This window comes from Lynx canadensis, chromosome B2, assembly GCF_007474595.2.
Source record: "Lynx canadensis isolate LIC74 chromosome B2, mLynCan4.pri.v2, whole genome shotgun sequence".
Classification (NCBI taxonomy): domain Eukaryota; kingdom Metazoa; phylum Chordata; class Mammalia; order Carnivora; family Felidae; genus Lynx; species Lynx canadensis.
In genome coordinates this window covers 4,551,712-4,568,287 of record NC_044307.1, presented here as the reverse complement: position 1 = coordinate 4,568,287, position 16,576 = coordinate 4,551,712, and the positions used below count along the sequence as shown (strand labels likewise).

The window sequence follows — 16,576 nt, the reverse complement described above, 5'->3', positions numbered from 1 at the left end:
AAATCAAGAAGATCTGCTGGCAGCCAGAGACAATAGTAATGGAAATCTGCAGAAAAGAAGAGGTCACGAGTGAAGGGCTGGGCACAGTGGACATGGCATGGGAGAGAGAGAGCTCCGGCAGGGAGGATTTCAGGACAGCCAGGGTGTGCAGGAGGCAAGCTCAGAACCCAAATAACTGACTGAGTTGTGACTCCCATGCTCCTAAAATGGGACATATATCCCCAAATCATCTTAGCTTCACGAGATCCTCCCTATCCTCCACCAAGAGCTTTCAGTTCCCTTGTACCTTTTCATCGGAAGAAATAAATACAAGTTAGCAAACATATCAATCCCAAATTCGGTAGGAAGAAAAAAAAAAACAAGTAAACTAGAAACCATACCTTTGTTCCATTCCAGGTAGGAAGGGGTCAAACAGCACAAAACAGCTCCTTAGAGAAAGCAGAAACAGAAGGAGACTGAAATCTTCTTTTAAATGATGTTTACAACTTCTAGGATGACTCCAGCCTGTAAATTTCAATTTGCGTGGTAACGAATTTGATTTGATTTCTTTGAAGCCAGAAAACCTTTTCAAAAGCAATTATGAGAGCACAGGGGGTGAGGGGACTTGTGGAGGCACAGACATTCAGCCAGCTGATGTGAGTTTCTGTTGTCTTCAGATACCTGCCAACCTTCACTCACCCACATGGCTCCACCCATTACAGCCTGGCAAGTGGAGGGTGATTTTAGATAAACTTCTAATTCCCTGCCAGCACCAGAGCTTGGGGTGTGTATGGGTGTGTGTGGGTGTGGGGGTAGGGAACATTATGGGTGTGTGGGGGTGGTGGTGGGTACATGCAGGGGGGTAGAGATGTGTGGGTGTGTGACAATGTGCGTGTGTGTGTGTGTGTGTGTGTGTGTGTGTATGTGTGTGTGTGTGTGTGTGTGTGTGTGTGTAGGCACATGAATGAGGTGACAGAGGAGAAAGTACCAAGGAGGAATTAACTCTGTTAACTCTGCCTCTTCGAGTCAGCTCGTCACCTACACACATATACCCCGTATTTAATGCACTGACAATAACTGCTTTCCTAGCGAACAAAGGGTATCTGCAGACTATTTTCCATCGAGGTGTAGAGTTTAGCTCTGGCCCCAGGTCGTCCCTGATTCCTACACCCCTCTGACTGCGATTCTGTCTTCCCAGTCCCTGGAGCCCCAGGCCGGTGCCAGCTCAGGGTCCAAACCCAGATCTCCTGGCAAGTCTGGAATCTTCTCCATGGTTGATTTCCCCTATGTGACAAATTCGCTGTCTCTCGGCTGGTCACTATCCCGGCACTTGCTGGCAGGTCTTCTACGGTCCGTCAAACAAGGACAAGAAAGTAAACAATAAAAGACTATGAGACAGTTTTCCCATCAGGTTAAAAACCCTCAAGTTCTTCCTCCTTCATTGAAATCACTCCATTTTTTTTCCTTTTAAATTTTACTGATTTTTGAGAGAGAGAGAGATCATGCACACAGAGGAGGGGCAGAGAGAGAGAGAGAGAAGACAAAATCCCAAGCAGGCTCCGCACTGTCAGCGCAGAGCCCGGTGCGGGGCTCGAACCCACGGACCATGAGATCACGACCTGAGCCGAAACCAAGCGTTGGATACTTAACCGAATGAGCCAGTCAGGTGTTCCTCACTCACTGCCTTTTCTAACTGACTTTTCTTTCTCCTGAATTCCTGGAGAATTCTGCACCTCACAAATTGTACTTGAGGAAAAAGGAATAATACTAAATTCTCTAAGTATGTTATTTCTGCTAGTAAGACTGTAAGCTTCTGGAGCACAGGAAGTGTGACAAAGGACTTGTATCCCCAAGGATGCTTATGATGGTGTGGAGGGACCAACTCAATGGCAAATCATCAGTGGAGTAGCAAATCAGCTTCAACTGTTCTAGGAGGAGACATGTCTGTTAATTTCTACATAAGGCAATTCAAGGTAACTCCTGGCCCCTGAAAGTGTTCTTCTCCTTCCCAAATCGAGAAAGTCTCTCAATTCTTCCTTCCCTAGTGTTACAACATATTGCATCATACTTTTTAAAAACTCAAGTATAACATACAGTAAGGTGCACTAATCTTGAGTGTACAGCTTTGTGATTTTTTTAATTTAAGTACGCTTCATACCCAGTGCAGAGCCCAACATGGGACTTGAACTCATAACCCTGAGATCAAGATCTGAGCCGAGATCAAGAGTCGGATGCTTAACCGACTGAGCCATCCAGGTGCCCCTATGATCTCTTACATAGATATACACCTATGCAAATGCCTCCCACATCAAAGTACAGAACATTTGTAGTTCCCCAGCAAACTCCTGCCCTGCCAATACCCACTCCAATACCAACCACTCTTCTGACCTCTATCACTACAGGTTAGTTATGCCTACTCTTGAATTTCACATAAATGGAATCGTGCAGTTACATACCTGGGCTCTTTCTCCCACCATTATGACATTTATCCATATTATTAATTGTTTTTAAAATTTTTTTAATGTTTATTTATTTTGGGGAGAGAGAGAGAGAGCGTGAGCAGGGGAGGGGCAGAGAGAGAGGGAGACACAGAATCCAAAGCAGGCTCCAGGCTCTGAGCCGTCAGCAGAGAGCCCGACGCGGGGCTCGAACTCACGAGCCTTCAAGCAGCAAGATCGTGACCTGAGCCGAAGTCGGCCGCTCAACCAACTGAGCCACCCAGGTGCCCTGACATTTATCCGTATTATACACAGCAGTGGGGTGTTCCTTTTCATTGCTGCCTAGTATTCCACTGTGTAAATACGCTATATTTTCTTTATCCTACTATTGTTAGCTATTTGGTCTGTTCCTTGTTTTTGCCTATTATGACTAAACGTGCTATGAATAGTCTTGCACATAACTTTTGGTGGACGTAAGTGCTCATTTCTGTTGGCCATATACCCAGGGATGGCATTTCTGAGTCAAATGGTATATAAACACCCAACTTGGACAGGTTCAAACAGTTGTCCAAAGAGACTCTACCAATTTACCCTCACAACAAGAAGGGTAAGAGTTGTGTGGCGGTATCACAGGCTTTTTGCACCATTTTCGCGGTGTTTTTTCGTGTGCAATTAGTCAACTGGACATGGCCAGTTGCGTGCTAAGCAGCTATGAACCTTTGTGATTGGTTGACCAGCCCTAACACAAGCATACGGACAGCGTAAGGGGACCGGCACCCAAGAGTATGGCATGGGGACCGGATGCGTCACAAAAGTGAATCTGAATCGGGTAGACAAAGGAGAACGGCAACGGGTCTGTTGTTTACTCCTGGCTAATGGTGAGTCACACGCTCTGGGGTCTGTACGTTATTGCTGGTGGCTGTACATGTGTTACGTGTTTCGTACATTCTACACAAGCCTCACTTAAGGAAAGGAGGCAGGAAACTGCCAGAAGGAACTGGCACAACCGCCATGGGAACCCGCGTTGCTTGCCAACCCTGAGAAACCCAAGAGAAATCAAAGGGGCTATGAGGACCACGACATATGTGGAGGAAATTGGGAATCGGAAATAAGAAGATCTCTCTCCCCAAGACGGACCGAGTTCACAAGGCAGAACTTAAAAAAAACCCTTTTTCATTAGTGCACTGAGTTATAAACATCGTCATTTCAATAGCGGGAGCCCGGACTCTCTTGAGGAGAAAACAGGTCTGGTGATGGCTTTTCTGCCTGTTTAAGTACGGACAGAAAAAGAAACTAGGATTCTGGAGAAGGGGGCTCTTGAACGAGCACGAGCCAGTAGGAGGTGGGGGGAGGGCACCTGGGGAAGCAGGTGCACGCAGGCTCCCAAGATGGGGAGGGGGCAGGACTTTCAAGGACAGCGTGTGCTCTCTGGAGGGCAGTGATACCACCCCTCCTCACACCTCCAGCAAAGAGAGCCCCACACAAGGTGAATGGCGCTTGGGAAACACAGGGAAAGATGTGGCCTTTGTCCGGGCCAGGATGGGCTGGCTATAAGGAGGAGTGAGGTCAGGAGACGATTGGCCAAAGAAAATTGGACATTGAAGGGACCGTTTATACAAAACCTGCTGGAATCAAAAAGAAACAAAACAAAACAAAACAAAAAACCTAGGAGGGGCATTAAACCTCCCATCGGTTATGGGATTGGGAGTTAGACATTTAAGTCTCAAAGGACAAAGTGACATGCAGGAAGATGTTGCAGAGATGGAAAAGGAAGTATGAACAGGGAGCAGTGAGGGAACAGCCGTAAGAAACAGAACCGTGAGTGCCACAGCAGCGCATAGTCAGAAGAGGCCTTAAGTAGCAGGATACACCAAAACCACATTTAGAATCTGTGAACTAGGAAACCAATTTAAGGAGTCTCATCCCCCTCCCCCCACCCCCCACCAGCTCAGAAAAAAATTAAAAAAGAAAAAAGAACATAGAAGAGAGAGAAATTATGAAACACAAAATAAATAGGAAGAAAATAAGAGAATAAATAAGAATTTGTCTTCCAAAGGGGGAAAAAACCAAATTGAAAAGGAACAATCAAAGAAATAAAAAGAGAACTTTCTTTTTTCCAGCTGAAGAAAAACTAGATTCCATAGTTAAAGGATCTAATGATTGTTGGGCAGGAATGCTGAAAAAAGACATACTACAGATAATCTGATGACACTTGCAAGTGACCAAAAAAAAATCCTACAAGCTTCCAGACCACTCCCCTACCCACCCTACTCCCTCCGCCCACAGAAGTCCCCCAAACAGCACCTGGCCAGGGAAAAGAAACCTGCTGATATCAGCCCTCTCATTTGCAAATAAAATGCTAGGGGGATGACAAAAGAAGTGGGGGGGGGGGGAGCATTCTACAGCCTGGTGGTGACTCAAGCGAGGCTATAAAAAGAAGATCTCTTCAGACTTGCCTGACTCAGAATACCACGGGTCAGCTGTGCTCCCCTGAGAGGCCCTTCCCCAGTCCCCTCATCCTCTCTGTCTCGAACTCTGGGGAGAAACCACTGTAACAGAACACTGCACCTCCCAAAGAAGTGTGCCAGCCTTCTCCAGGGGAAGGTTTGTATCCCGCCCACTCTCACCCATGCTGTACCCTAGAGAAAAGTTCTCTAGATCTCTCAACACTGTCCTACTAAACCTCCCTCGGATGATGGCCTCTTCCGGCAACTATCCCGACTCTCTCTTTCTCTCTCTCTCTCTCTCTCTCTCTCTCTCTCTCTCTCTCTTATTCATCTGCCACATTTCTTGTTACTCTTATTCCTCCTCTCCACTTCCTAACTCTCCCTCCCCAGTGCCATCTGGCTTCTCCCGCCGTGCCTGGAAGGAAGGCCATCCAGGAAGATGTGACAGCATCGGCCCATCCTTACCGTACCGGCCTCACTGTTACACCCAGTATGACCGCCCACCTTCTCCTTGAAACTTTCTGCTTGCTAGAAATCGGTGAATGGAATGCATTCATTCCTGGGCCTCCAGAGCTGTTTGCTCCGTTCTGTTTTGGTTTTGTTTCCTCCTTTCCCTCTGCCTGACCTTAAATGTTCCTGTTCCCCAGGCTTCCTTCCCTCGTGGCTCTTTTCAGAGACTGTGTCCGCCTCGCTCATTTGTTTCCGGAAATCAGAACCTCCTCGAGTAAAAAGAGGGGTTTGTGAGAAGGATCCAGGGATATCTCAAAAAACCCAAGCACAGGAACCCCTGTGGTCTCATGCAGGTCTGGAATCCCTTGCTTTTTGTCCCTGCTTGGAGAACACTTATCCCCCTTCTGCCTGTGTTTCCAGGGCATGAGGGAATAGAAGGACAAATCTGAACGGCCAGGCACACATTCACAGGGTCACGTGCTTCAGTGGGTCGAGCCACGGGAGTGGGGGTAGCGAAGGGGGAAGGCTTGGGTTCTCTTTTAGGCTACTGGTTGGACTCGGAACCTCCCCCGCAAGCCCAGTCGTATCTCTGTAGGCACCACAGCACACGACCAGTCCCCGAACAGAGGTCCAGGACAGGGGACTGAGGGCCTCATGCCTTCTTCAGTCATGCTCTGTAACATGGCTTTTATCAAAGGAGCCTGCGCTGGGGTTTCTAGGGTACTGCACTGACTGACAGAATCATTACTTCCACGCATCCACCAGTGGATCTTCGTGTGCATGCCCAATTTACCAGAACCTAGAAGACTCTTTCCCTAAGCAGCTCTAGCGGACACTGAATTCATCCTAGGACGGTGCGCAATGATGAGCTCCCAAAGGCCAGCACTCTGCTGCCTTCTGTTCATTGCCTGTGTCTGGCAAAGAGCCTGGGCCAGAGGCACAAGGTCAACGGTTAACAAATACTGGCTCAACAAACACCTCCGTAGCATGTTCCTTCCTTGGAAGTATTAGCCAGTCTGCTTCTGGAACCGGCACACATCCTCTTCACCCGGCTTCAATCTTCCCTTCCTACAAACCCCAGAGGCCATTTCCAGCTCATTCCCTCCCTCCTGGAAGAATCTCACGCATAGGTGTCAGTCTTTAAGCATTCTGAGATTTGGGGAAAACAAAACAGATATGGAACAACATTTGCTCCTCAAGATTAATGGTGCCCTTTGCCAGTAAGGAAAAAAAAAAATCTAATGGAATTGTTTCATTGAGTTAGTTTAATTTGCACATTTATATAAGATTTATGATCAACTGGATGGAAAAAGGCTGGCAACCAGCTTTTTGTTCTGTTTGAGGCCTGTGCTAATAGCTGCCTCCCATCGACAGAAATGGACCCACCAAGTGGGAGCATTGTTCCTTTTCCTGTGGAGACTGTTGGATTGTTCCTTTTCCTTTCTGGGCCAAGAAGAAAGCCAAGAGGGAGGGAAATACTTCTCTAGTCATTATTGACTTGTATACCGTGTGTTTCTCTCCATCTCCATCGTGACGGATTTCAGCCACTACCTTCCCATCAAGTATAAATGACCAAAGGTACCAGCCTAATCACTGGCCAGGCGACTCTGTCACCCATAGCTCTCATTTTTAAAGTCTACGCCAGAAGCCCACTACATGTCAAGGCATTTGGTCTCTCTGCCCAAGGGAGGACTTCCAGCACCAAGGACACATGAGTTCAGTTAAATGCTCACAGGGCACTTTCCATGTCAGGTCTTAGCCTCAGTGCTAGGGATACAGAATCGAATAAGATACAGGAGCTTACGGGGGCGCCTGGGTGGCGCAGTCGGTTAAGCGTCCGACTTCAGCCAGGTCACGATCTCGCGGTCCATGAGTTCGAGCCCCGCGTCAGGCTCTGGGCTGATGGCTCGGAGCCTGGAGCCTGTTTCTGATTCTGTGTCTCCCTCTCTCTCTGCCCCACCCCTGTTCATGCTCTGTCTCTCTCTGTCCCAAAAATAAAAATAAAAATAAAAATAAAAATAAAAAAAGATACAGGAGCTTACGGTCTAGTGAGAAACGCAGACGTCTTGTTGGAAAATGCCCGTGAAATGTGCCACGTGACCAATTCCTCCACCTGGGTTCTAGACTTCCTTCTTCAGTGCATAGTCTCAGGAGCCCCAGGCTATTGTCCCTTTCTCTCCTAATTCTTCAGTCTTTCCTCTCTATCCAGCTCCTTCCCTTTGGCATTTAAACATGTGCAAGCCTCTCCAGTTTTTAAAACTATAATTCTTTCTAAACTCACTATTGTCCCCCCCAGCAATGGTCCTTTCTCTTTACTTCCGGAAGAGTATCACTCTTTGTCTGTCCCTCTGTCTCTCTTTCTCCTCTCTTCTTACTTTCCAGTGACCCCTCAAGCCACTCAAGATGAGTGTTGCCCTCATCCTCCACCAGGAATGTTCTAAGACCAGCAATATCTCCTACGTTGTGAAATCCAAACGAGGCTTCTCAGTCATCCACTTACTGGACATCTCAGCTCCACTGGCTCCCCGGACAACGCCCCCCCTTCTGGAAAACTCTTTCCCTGTGGCCTCCGTGGAAGCCTTCTTGACCCTAGGTCCACCTGCAGCCCCCCAGCTCCTACCAAACACCATGCGTGTCCCTCCAGGGGGATCCAGGGCCTCAGCCACGTCCCTGGCCTTCTCATGTGAACTTCGGGAAGAGCCTCGTACTCTCCTCCTGCCAGCCCACCTCCAACCTACGCAGTACGTTACAGCCAGACGAGCCTTAAAAATGTCAGATGGAACCACGTCTCTTCCCTGCTTGCAGCTCCCGATGACTCCCCACTTCCTTGGGGATAGAGTCCAAAATCCTTAGCGTGGCCCATCATGCTCATCCTGGCGTGTGCCTCCCTCTCCTGCCCTTATCTCCCACTGCTCACCCCGGTCTGGCCAGTGTGACACTCTTAGTTTTCCTGCTGTTCTGTGGACCTGTGCACTTCAGTTGTTCCCCCTACTTCAACACCCCCCCTCCCCATCTTTGCCTGGCTAACTCCCTCCCACTCCTCAGATTTCACTTGAAATGCCACTTCACCTGGAAATCTTTGATACCCAAAGTTTTGGTTCAATCCCACTATAAGCTTCCGTGGCACGGAGAACTTTCCATTTCTCCAGCTTAACATCCAGCACCCCTGTTATTACTTATTCACTGCCTGTCTTCATGTTTGAACATTAACCTAAATGGGGGGCGGGGGGGCTGTCTTGTTTACTGCTGTATCCCCAACACCTAGCATGGGGCATATTTTTGAATGAATGCATGAATGAATGAGAAATGCACTAGATGCTATAAAAACAACTACGCAGTCATCACAGGTCAGGCCTTTTCCCAAACTATACTACTATGATTTCTAAAGGAAATGTAGTCGAAACCAGATGGTGGGTTCATAGAAAGGGTGAGATGTTTGTAAAGGGCAGGTGTGTTTACGGAAAGTAGTTAAGGAGAGCATAATGGCTTTTAAGAGAACCACTGTTATTCTAAAGTTTTACAGTACCAAATACAAGATCTAGGGTGTGACAGTATCCAGTAACTCTGCCCATGATATGATTCATACTCTGAGGAAATATTTGTTATCTTAAATTCACGTCGCACATTTTCAATTGAGTAAAGGCATGATAGAAACAAACAGTAGCTTCTGTGATGAGGTAGTTACAATGAGCTCATGTCATAAATCAACGTGGCCAGGACCTAGGGATCAAGGCTTTCTAAAACTAAAAATTTGATCTGGATAAGAAAGTAATCAAGCTTTTTAAAATCATAGATGTATAGAGCAGAAATGGACCCGACATTATCCAGCCCAAGCCTCCCACCCTGTCCTCCAACCCCTCCTCCATCCATGTTGTCTAATACAGGAAGCAGAGGCCCTAAGAGTTTAAGTCACTTCCCTAAGGTTAATGTCCTGTTGGCAGCAAATTGGGTAATAAAAACCAGATGTCTATGCCAGTGGAACTGAACGCTTTCCTCTTCTTGATTCCATAAACTCTAATTTTACGAAATTTATAAGCCTTCTCCAAACCATGGCCCGAAGAAATGGTTTTCCAGAAACTCTTATTCTCCTCTAGTCTCTAATCCTGATTCACTAAAGAGAATACCCTGAATAAAACAAAGCCTTTAGGTGCTGCTGACCCCAATAACACCTTCCCCTTACCACTTACACTGCTCAAAGGCTTAGGATATAATAATAGTAGTCGCTGAAGAACTTTGAATAACGCCTTGACATAATATTCTGTCCTGAGGCATTACGTAACGTAGTGCCCTTTTGTCCATTCTAAGCCCTGAGAAAATCAGCCTCCCTGCTGTCATAGAATATTTTGGAAACTTCTGTGTTTCCAAAAAAATCACTCAGGATGATCTGGCAATTCCACTCCTGTGTATACATCTAAAAGAATTTAAAGCAAGGAGGGACTCAAACGGATACTCGTACATCAACGTCCAGTGCAGCGTTATTCACGAGAGCCAGAAGGTGGAAATGACCCAAGTGTCCATCAACAGAGGAGCTGATAACAAAATGTGGTATGTATATACACAATGGAATATTATTTGGCCAAATAATAGAATGACATTCTGATAGGTGCTACAACATGGATATAACAGGAAAAGAGTGTGCTAAGTGAAATAAAGCTGACACAAAAGAACACATACTGTAGAATTCCACTTCTGGGAGATACTCAGAATAGGCAAATTGAGACAGTATGTAGGACAGCTACCAGGACTGGAGGGACAGAGAAACGGGCAGTCCCTGCTTAATGGGTACAGTCTCTGCTTGGGATGATGAAAGAGTTCAGGAAGCAGACAGTGGTGGTGATGTCGAATGCACCGTGCAGGATGCCTGTCTTGGTGGCCACGGTCAGGCTAGGATGGACCCCACTCTCGTGTGTTCTAGGCAGGGGCTTACAGGAAAGTCACGGTACAGACCTGCCCTGCTTTCTGTGGACTGAGGAAGGGGGCAGGGGAAGAATTTTAATTCAGTTGTAGAACTACATTCTGCCCCAAGAAGCAGCAGGGAAAGGCAAGTTCTCTTGGTTTCCCATTCGAATTCAGGAACAGTTTCTTGAACTGACACCCTGATCTGATGCATAAGACGAGGAACCATCTAGCATCTGAATGAGAAAAGCGTTTCTCAGGCCTGAGAACTTTTTGACCACCCACCACCCTCCTCATTCACCCACTTCAAGACTGTGGCTCTGATGGGGTGCCTGGGTGGCCCCGTCAGTTAAAGCATCGGACTTCGGCTCAGGTCATGACCTCACGGTTCGTGGGTTCAAGCCCCGTGCTGGGCTCTGTGCTGACAGCTCAAAGCCTGGAGCCTGCTTCAGATTCTGTGTCTCCTTCTCTCTCTGCTTCTCCCCCATTCATGCTCTGTCTCTCAAAAATAAATAAATGTTAAGAAAAAAAATTAAAAAAAAAAAAAAAAAAGGACTGTGGCTCTGGCCATTACCTTCTTTCCTTATGAGGCCTGTTCCATTTCTAGTTTCCAAACTACCGAGAACTTAACGACTAGAACTCAATTATGTAAACACGGGGAGGCAGGATTTTTTTAGTTTCAAAGACAGGTGCCACCGGCCAGGAATGTAGGTCTCCTGTTCAAATGGCCAGGTTTTGTGTCCAGGTTATATATCCAGAGGTTATAGTCTATGATGCAGTAAAGGCATTTCTAGCCACTCACCTTCCTACTGACCTTCCCAAGGACTGAGAAGACATTAAGAAGAACATACCAACTTTTGGGGGGGCCAATTTTGGGTCAGCAGTTTCGAAGGTCGTGATAAATATAAGGGAAACGATTTTGCATAGCGTATTTCCTTCCGGGGAAGCTACAATAAACCAAGGGTATGTAACCGAAGAGTCCCTAGAACCAGACTCGTTTGCAGAGACAAATGTGTTACCCTCTATGATTCTGGCAGTTCTGATCTTCAGTTACATTTTTCTGGTGGGAGATATCTGGCCAAATGTCTTCCAGTCTGGAAACGAAGAGAATGCATTCATAGGGCCTAGGGAAAGCGGCGGATGGTATTTTCCAAAGACGGCCACAGCTTCCCACAGGCTGTTCTCACAGCGTGACTGACCTTCCTCCCACGGAGGTGTGTGGCATCCATGTTCCTCCCCTTGTATCTGGGCGGGAGCCTGTGACTGCCCCAGACAACAGATGCTGCGTGGCTTCTGAAGCTTGGTCTAAGACACCACCGGGCCTTCTCTCTTTTGGGCCTGTCCTCAGAAGCCAGTCCCCATTTATGAGGAAGCTGGGACAAATGAAAGAACCCCGCGGAGGCGTCTGGCAACTTCCAGCCAGGGCTAAGCCGCCATCATTCCCAGGCGTGTGAGGGAGCAAGCTTTCCAAAGATCCTAGCCCCAGCTGCTCCAGCCGTCCGGTGAGGCTCCAGACAGCACGGAGCAGACACAAGCTGTCCCTGGCGTGCCCTGTCTGAGAATGCCTGACCCACAGACTCTGTGGACATGATAAATGGTTGTTTTTATCGCTGAAAAAAAAATTGCTCGAGTCATGCTTAAATTAAGTTTCCGTTAGTATAAAATGAGAGCGTGACAAAGCATATTGTGACGCTTAAAGGGTCGGTCACTGACACACAGCCCTAGTACCAACAGTATTAACACAGCGTGGCACACGGTCTGTTAGAGAAAAGTAAGAGAGCACGCAGAGTTCCCCAAACTCTCATCTCCCACAGCATGGGCCAGCCATCGATGGTCTATCTGCACCAAGGCCAAAGTCCAGGAGAGCATGGCCAGCCTCTTACGGTAATCTGGGTGCACACAAAAAAAGGACCTGATCTCACACCACGTTACACATTTAGGCTGCTACACGCTTACGTTGGCCTATGGAACACTTAGGTTCTCTGGGTCACGAGAAGTAAAAGACGGCATCTCTGGGCCCAGAGAGAAGAGTAGGGAAAATGCATACGGAGGGCCCAATCTACACTGAAGGTCGAAGGTTGCATACGGAGCACCCTGGAACAATCTAGAAGAGCCTCTGCATATCCAGAACGTTAACATCCACCGAAAGCCCTGCTGCCCCTCTGCAGACTAGCTCAGGCCAGCTCAGCCTGGCAGGAGAGAGGAGCCCAGCCCCTTCAGATGTGTCTCCCATCAGACACAAAGGGAACACAGTGAGAATCTTCCCTAACCTTCTCTTCTGCCCTCCTCCCATCAAAACAAGATGGTCACTTGCACCCTTCACATTGGCAGAATTAAAAAAAAAATTTTTTTTAACGTTTATTCATTTTTGAGAGAGAGAGAGAGACAGAGACAGAGCGTGAGTGGGGGAGGGGCAGAGAGAGAGGGAGACACAGAATCTGAAGCAGGCTCCAGGTTCCGCGCTGGTAGCACAGAGCCCAATGCGGGGCTTGAACCCACGAACCGTGAGATCATGACCTGAGCCTAAGGCAGACGCTTAACCAACTGAGCCACCCAGGTGCCCCTGGCAGAATTTTAAAGATGAGTAGTATTCAGTGTTGGTGGGCCCCCTGGGAGAGGTGTATGCTCATAATAAACACAGCATATAAAACAGTAGCTCGGCAGGGAAATTTGACCGTGTCTATCAATCACAATATAACTATCCTCTGGAAGAGCAACTCTACTTCTATTCCAGTTTAAGTTTGTTTTTAAAGCAAGACTTTAGCACGGGTACAAAGAGATGTCTATTGCAACAAAATACTGGAAATACCAATGAGGAATAAGTAAGTAAATTTTGGCATATTCTTCTATGAAATACTATGCAACAGTTATGAATAAAGTAGATTTATAAGTGCCAATATAAATAGGGTTCTACAACATAGTTTTGTCCATTTATGTTGTTTTTGTTTTGGAGTGTGTAAAAAAATGCCTACTTATAATTACCTTGGTTTAAAATTAACATCAAGTTTCTTTTAATCTTTTTTTTTTAGTTTATTTATTTATTTTGAGAGAGAGAGAGAAAGAGAGAGAGAACGTGAGTAGGGGAGGGGCAGAGAGAGAGGGAGAGAGAGAATCCCAAACAGGCTCCATGCTGTCGGCACAGAGCCCAACACGGGGCTCAATACCATGAACTGTGAGATCATGATCATGACCTGAGCCGAAATCAGGTCAGATGCTTAACTGACTGAGCCACCCAGGCACCCCAGCATCAAACTTCTTAATGCTCCAAAATTGCACTACATGCAGATAGTGATATATAGTCGTTTGCCAGCCGGTGAGGCTCAGAATAGATCAATTACATTGGAATCCCCAGAGCGTCTTAGAATCTAGAATCTAGGACATCATAGCTACTCAGCACTGTTTAATAAATTAACAAAACAGGCTAGCAGTTCCAAGGCTCCTTCTGGTTCTAGTTCTTTGATTCTAACTGGAGGAACACTGTCCTTTTGAATAAAATGGTGACAACAATGCCCACCTCACAGCGCTGCTGCAATGACAAATAAATCCTAGCAACTGTTGTATTGTCAGACTTCACTGGATAAAAATGACTTTTCTGTCAAGTTCAGAGACACACTAGATGTTTCAGAGAGACTTTTTCAATGTGTTTGGAGGAGGCGGGGGGAGGTGTGAAGGAGGGGACGGGAGAGAGGGTCAAACATTAAAAATACTACCATAGATGAGGGTGAAGAGGGGGATGATGGCAAGAGCCAAGCCCAGACGTGAGGCATGGTCAAAAGTAATGGTAATAGCGGGCGCCTGGGTGGCTCAGTGGGTTAAGCGTCCGGCTTTGGCTCATGTCATGAGCTCAGGTCATGATCTCACCATTCACGGGTTCACGCCCTGCATTGGGCTCTGCCCAATCCCAAGCAGGGGAGCCTGCTTGGGGTTCTCTCTCCTTCTCTCTCTCTCTCTGCCCCCCCCCCCGACACATGGGTGTGCATGCTCTCTCTAAAATAAAATTTTTAAAAAGGTAACAGAAAAAAAAGTAACAGTCATAGGAAGGGCATTATATTTTTAAAAGCTTTGAGCATGTACACTAACAGGAAACTCCTGGAAACCCTTGATTGGAGAAAGTACACAAGCAGGAAACTGCTGAAGTTGGGAGTGGCTCCAGAGAAGTTCCATTCTGGTTCCTGACCTTGATCACAATTGATGGGAAACTAGGCTTTCAATCTCATTGAAGCAGAGAGAGTGTGAGTACCGGTTGTTAGTTTCCCAGAGCTGCCCAAACAAGTTCAAGTTTAACCGGGTGGCTTAAAATCACAGAAATGTAATCCCTCATGGTTCTAGAGGCCAGGAGTCTGAAATCAAGGTGCCTGCAGAGCTGCTTCCTGCTGGGAGTGTGAAGGAGCGTACGTGTCTTTCTCCTAGCTTCTGCAGAGGCATCACCTCGGGCTCCTGCTCTGTGGTCACCTTCATTCCGTGTCTCTCCTCTGTGTCTTTTCCTGTGGCTCTGCCTTTGTCTTTTCCTCTTGCTGTAAAGGCACCTGCTATCGGATTAGGGTCTACCTACATAATCCAGGATGATCTCCTCTTAAGATCCTTAATTATATCAGGGCGTCTGGGTGGCTCCATGGGTTAAGCATCCAACTTGGTATCAGCTAAGGTCATACTGTCAAGGTTTGTGAGTTCGAGCCCCATGTTGGGCTCCACTCTGACAGAGCAGAGCCTCCTTGGGATTCTCTCTCTCCCTCTCTCTCTCTCTGTTCCTTCTCCACTCATGCTCTCTCTCTCTCTCTCTCAAAATAAATAAATAAACTTAAAAAAAATCCCGAATAATATCCAAAAGGTCCTCTTCCTATATTAGGTCACATCTGGAGGCTCCAGATAGACATATCTCGTGGGGGCAGGGCAACTGCCAACCTCCCATAGCTTGCTCGTGCGGTTTTGGCATTGGAAGAAGGCTACTACAACAGAAATATAAACCGAAGGGAAGTAAAAGCTAAAAATAAAAAATGTAAAGTTTCCTGGGCAGTTTCAAACCAGCAGATGTAAGTGGCTTGTGGTATCATCGTCAACACTTTCTGGCAGCCTCTTTAAAAACTGACCCAAGCCAGGAACATTGCTGAAATGGTCAGCACATACTTAATCGCTAAAGCTGATCACCTTCCCAATTTCTTCCCATGGAATTTAAAACAAATACTCTCAATTGTCATTTATGGACATACATAATTATGTGAGAGACAAAAGCATAAATAAGGAGCCTAACAGAGTTTGAGGTACCATGTACTAAATTTAGATTCTGTTTCCAGTAAGGTGACGGGCTAACCACCTGAATGAATCCTCTTGTTAAAAACAACTAAAAATCTGACCATCTTAAGAGAGTCAATGAGCTGTCATGAACGTAAGGAATTCTCAAATCAGACACTGATTGCAGACAAGACTATAGCCAGCCATTTCCCCCAAATAAGGAGGCGGGGTGGGGGAGGGAACACATAGAGGTTTGCATTCATGGCCTCCGATGGCTCCAGAGACACAGCCCAAAGAGCCTGTCAAGTTGGGGAGTCTAATTGGGATCTTCCCCCCAAAAGTGATCCCGGTGGGTGAAACCCACTGAGCCCTGGGTGGCTCAGCAGGTCATGATCTCACAGCCCGGAGCCTGCTTCCAATTCTGTGTCTCCCTCTCTCTCTCTCTGCCCCTTCCCCACTCATGCTCTCTCTCAAAAAAATAAATAAACGTTAAAAAAATTTTTTTTATTTAAAAATACACATTAAAAAAAGAATGAATGTAGAAATAAACTGCTTTTCTCCTCAATCCCCCACTCCTCCCATCCCAAGCCCAGTTCCAGGAGACAGGAAAATCTATTAGTTCAAATCTTAATGTTGAGTGGATGGGAGAAAAAAAGTACAACCTGGCCACCATGAGTGTTTTCAGCCTGAATTCACACTAGCGAGGGGCACTGGACAAACCTCTTGCCATTTAGTTGAGTAGCTCCCATAAACCTGGAAAAAGCAAATGCTGATCCCGTCTGCAAGGCTCCACTTCTAGCTCAGCTAATGGTAATTTGTGCAGGCAAAGTTCCAAAGCGTCAGCAGCTCACGGCATGGGAAATTCAGAAATTCCATAATCTTACAGTTAATTCCGTTCTCTGTGCCTGAGGCTTGAAATTTGTCTTTGTACACTTATGCCCACGTAATGTCTGTATAAAGGAGATCTCAAACTCTAACCAAGAGAACACTGACCTAGCCGTATAAGCAATAACGCATGTGCTAAGCAACAAGTATTGCCAAAGTGAGTCATTTCACAAAGATAAGAGGACCAATTAGTCAGAAACCATACTTTTAAATTTACATGCACTAAGAGCCTCAGGATATACTGCCAAAACT

At 46.6% G+C, this 16,576-nt stretch overlaps 1 protein-coding gene across 12 annotated transcripts in view; it reads right to left on the bottom strand.

The window, feature by feature from the left end:
• The window catches only part of LOC115513506 (cytidine monophosphate-N-acetylneuraminic acid hydroxylase), a 144,387-nt gene that overhangs the window by 98,369 nt on the left and 29,442 nt on the right, over window positions 1–16,576 (bottom strand). For 5 of the 12 annotated variants that reach the window (XM_030314697.1, XM_030314703.1, XM_030314696.1 and 2 more), the window contains exon 2: window positions 381–428. The exons of 3 other annotated variants lie outside the window; for them this stretch is intronic. In XM_030314697.1, the coding sequence (XP_030170557.1) occupies window positions 381–391 (11 nt within the window). In that variant the 5' untranslated portion in view covers window positions 392–428. Of the gene's footprint in view, window positions 1–380; window positions 429–11,012; window positions 11,075–11,409; window positions 11,772–16,576 lie in introns of those variants that run through there. 4 more of the 12 variants (XR_003968718.1, XM_030314693.1, XM_030314702.1 and 1 more) reach the window with 2 other exon arrangements.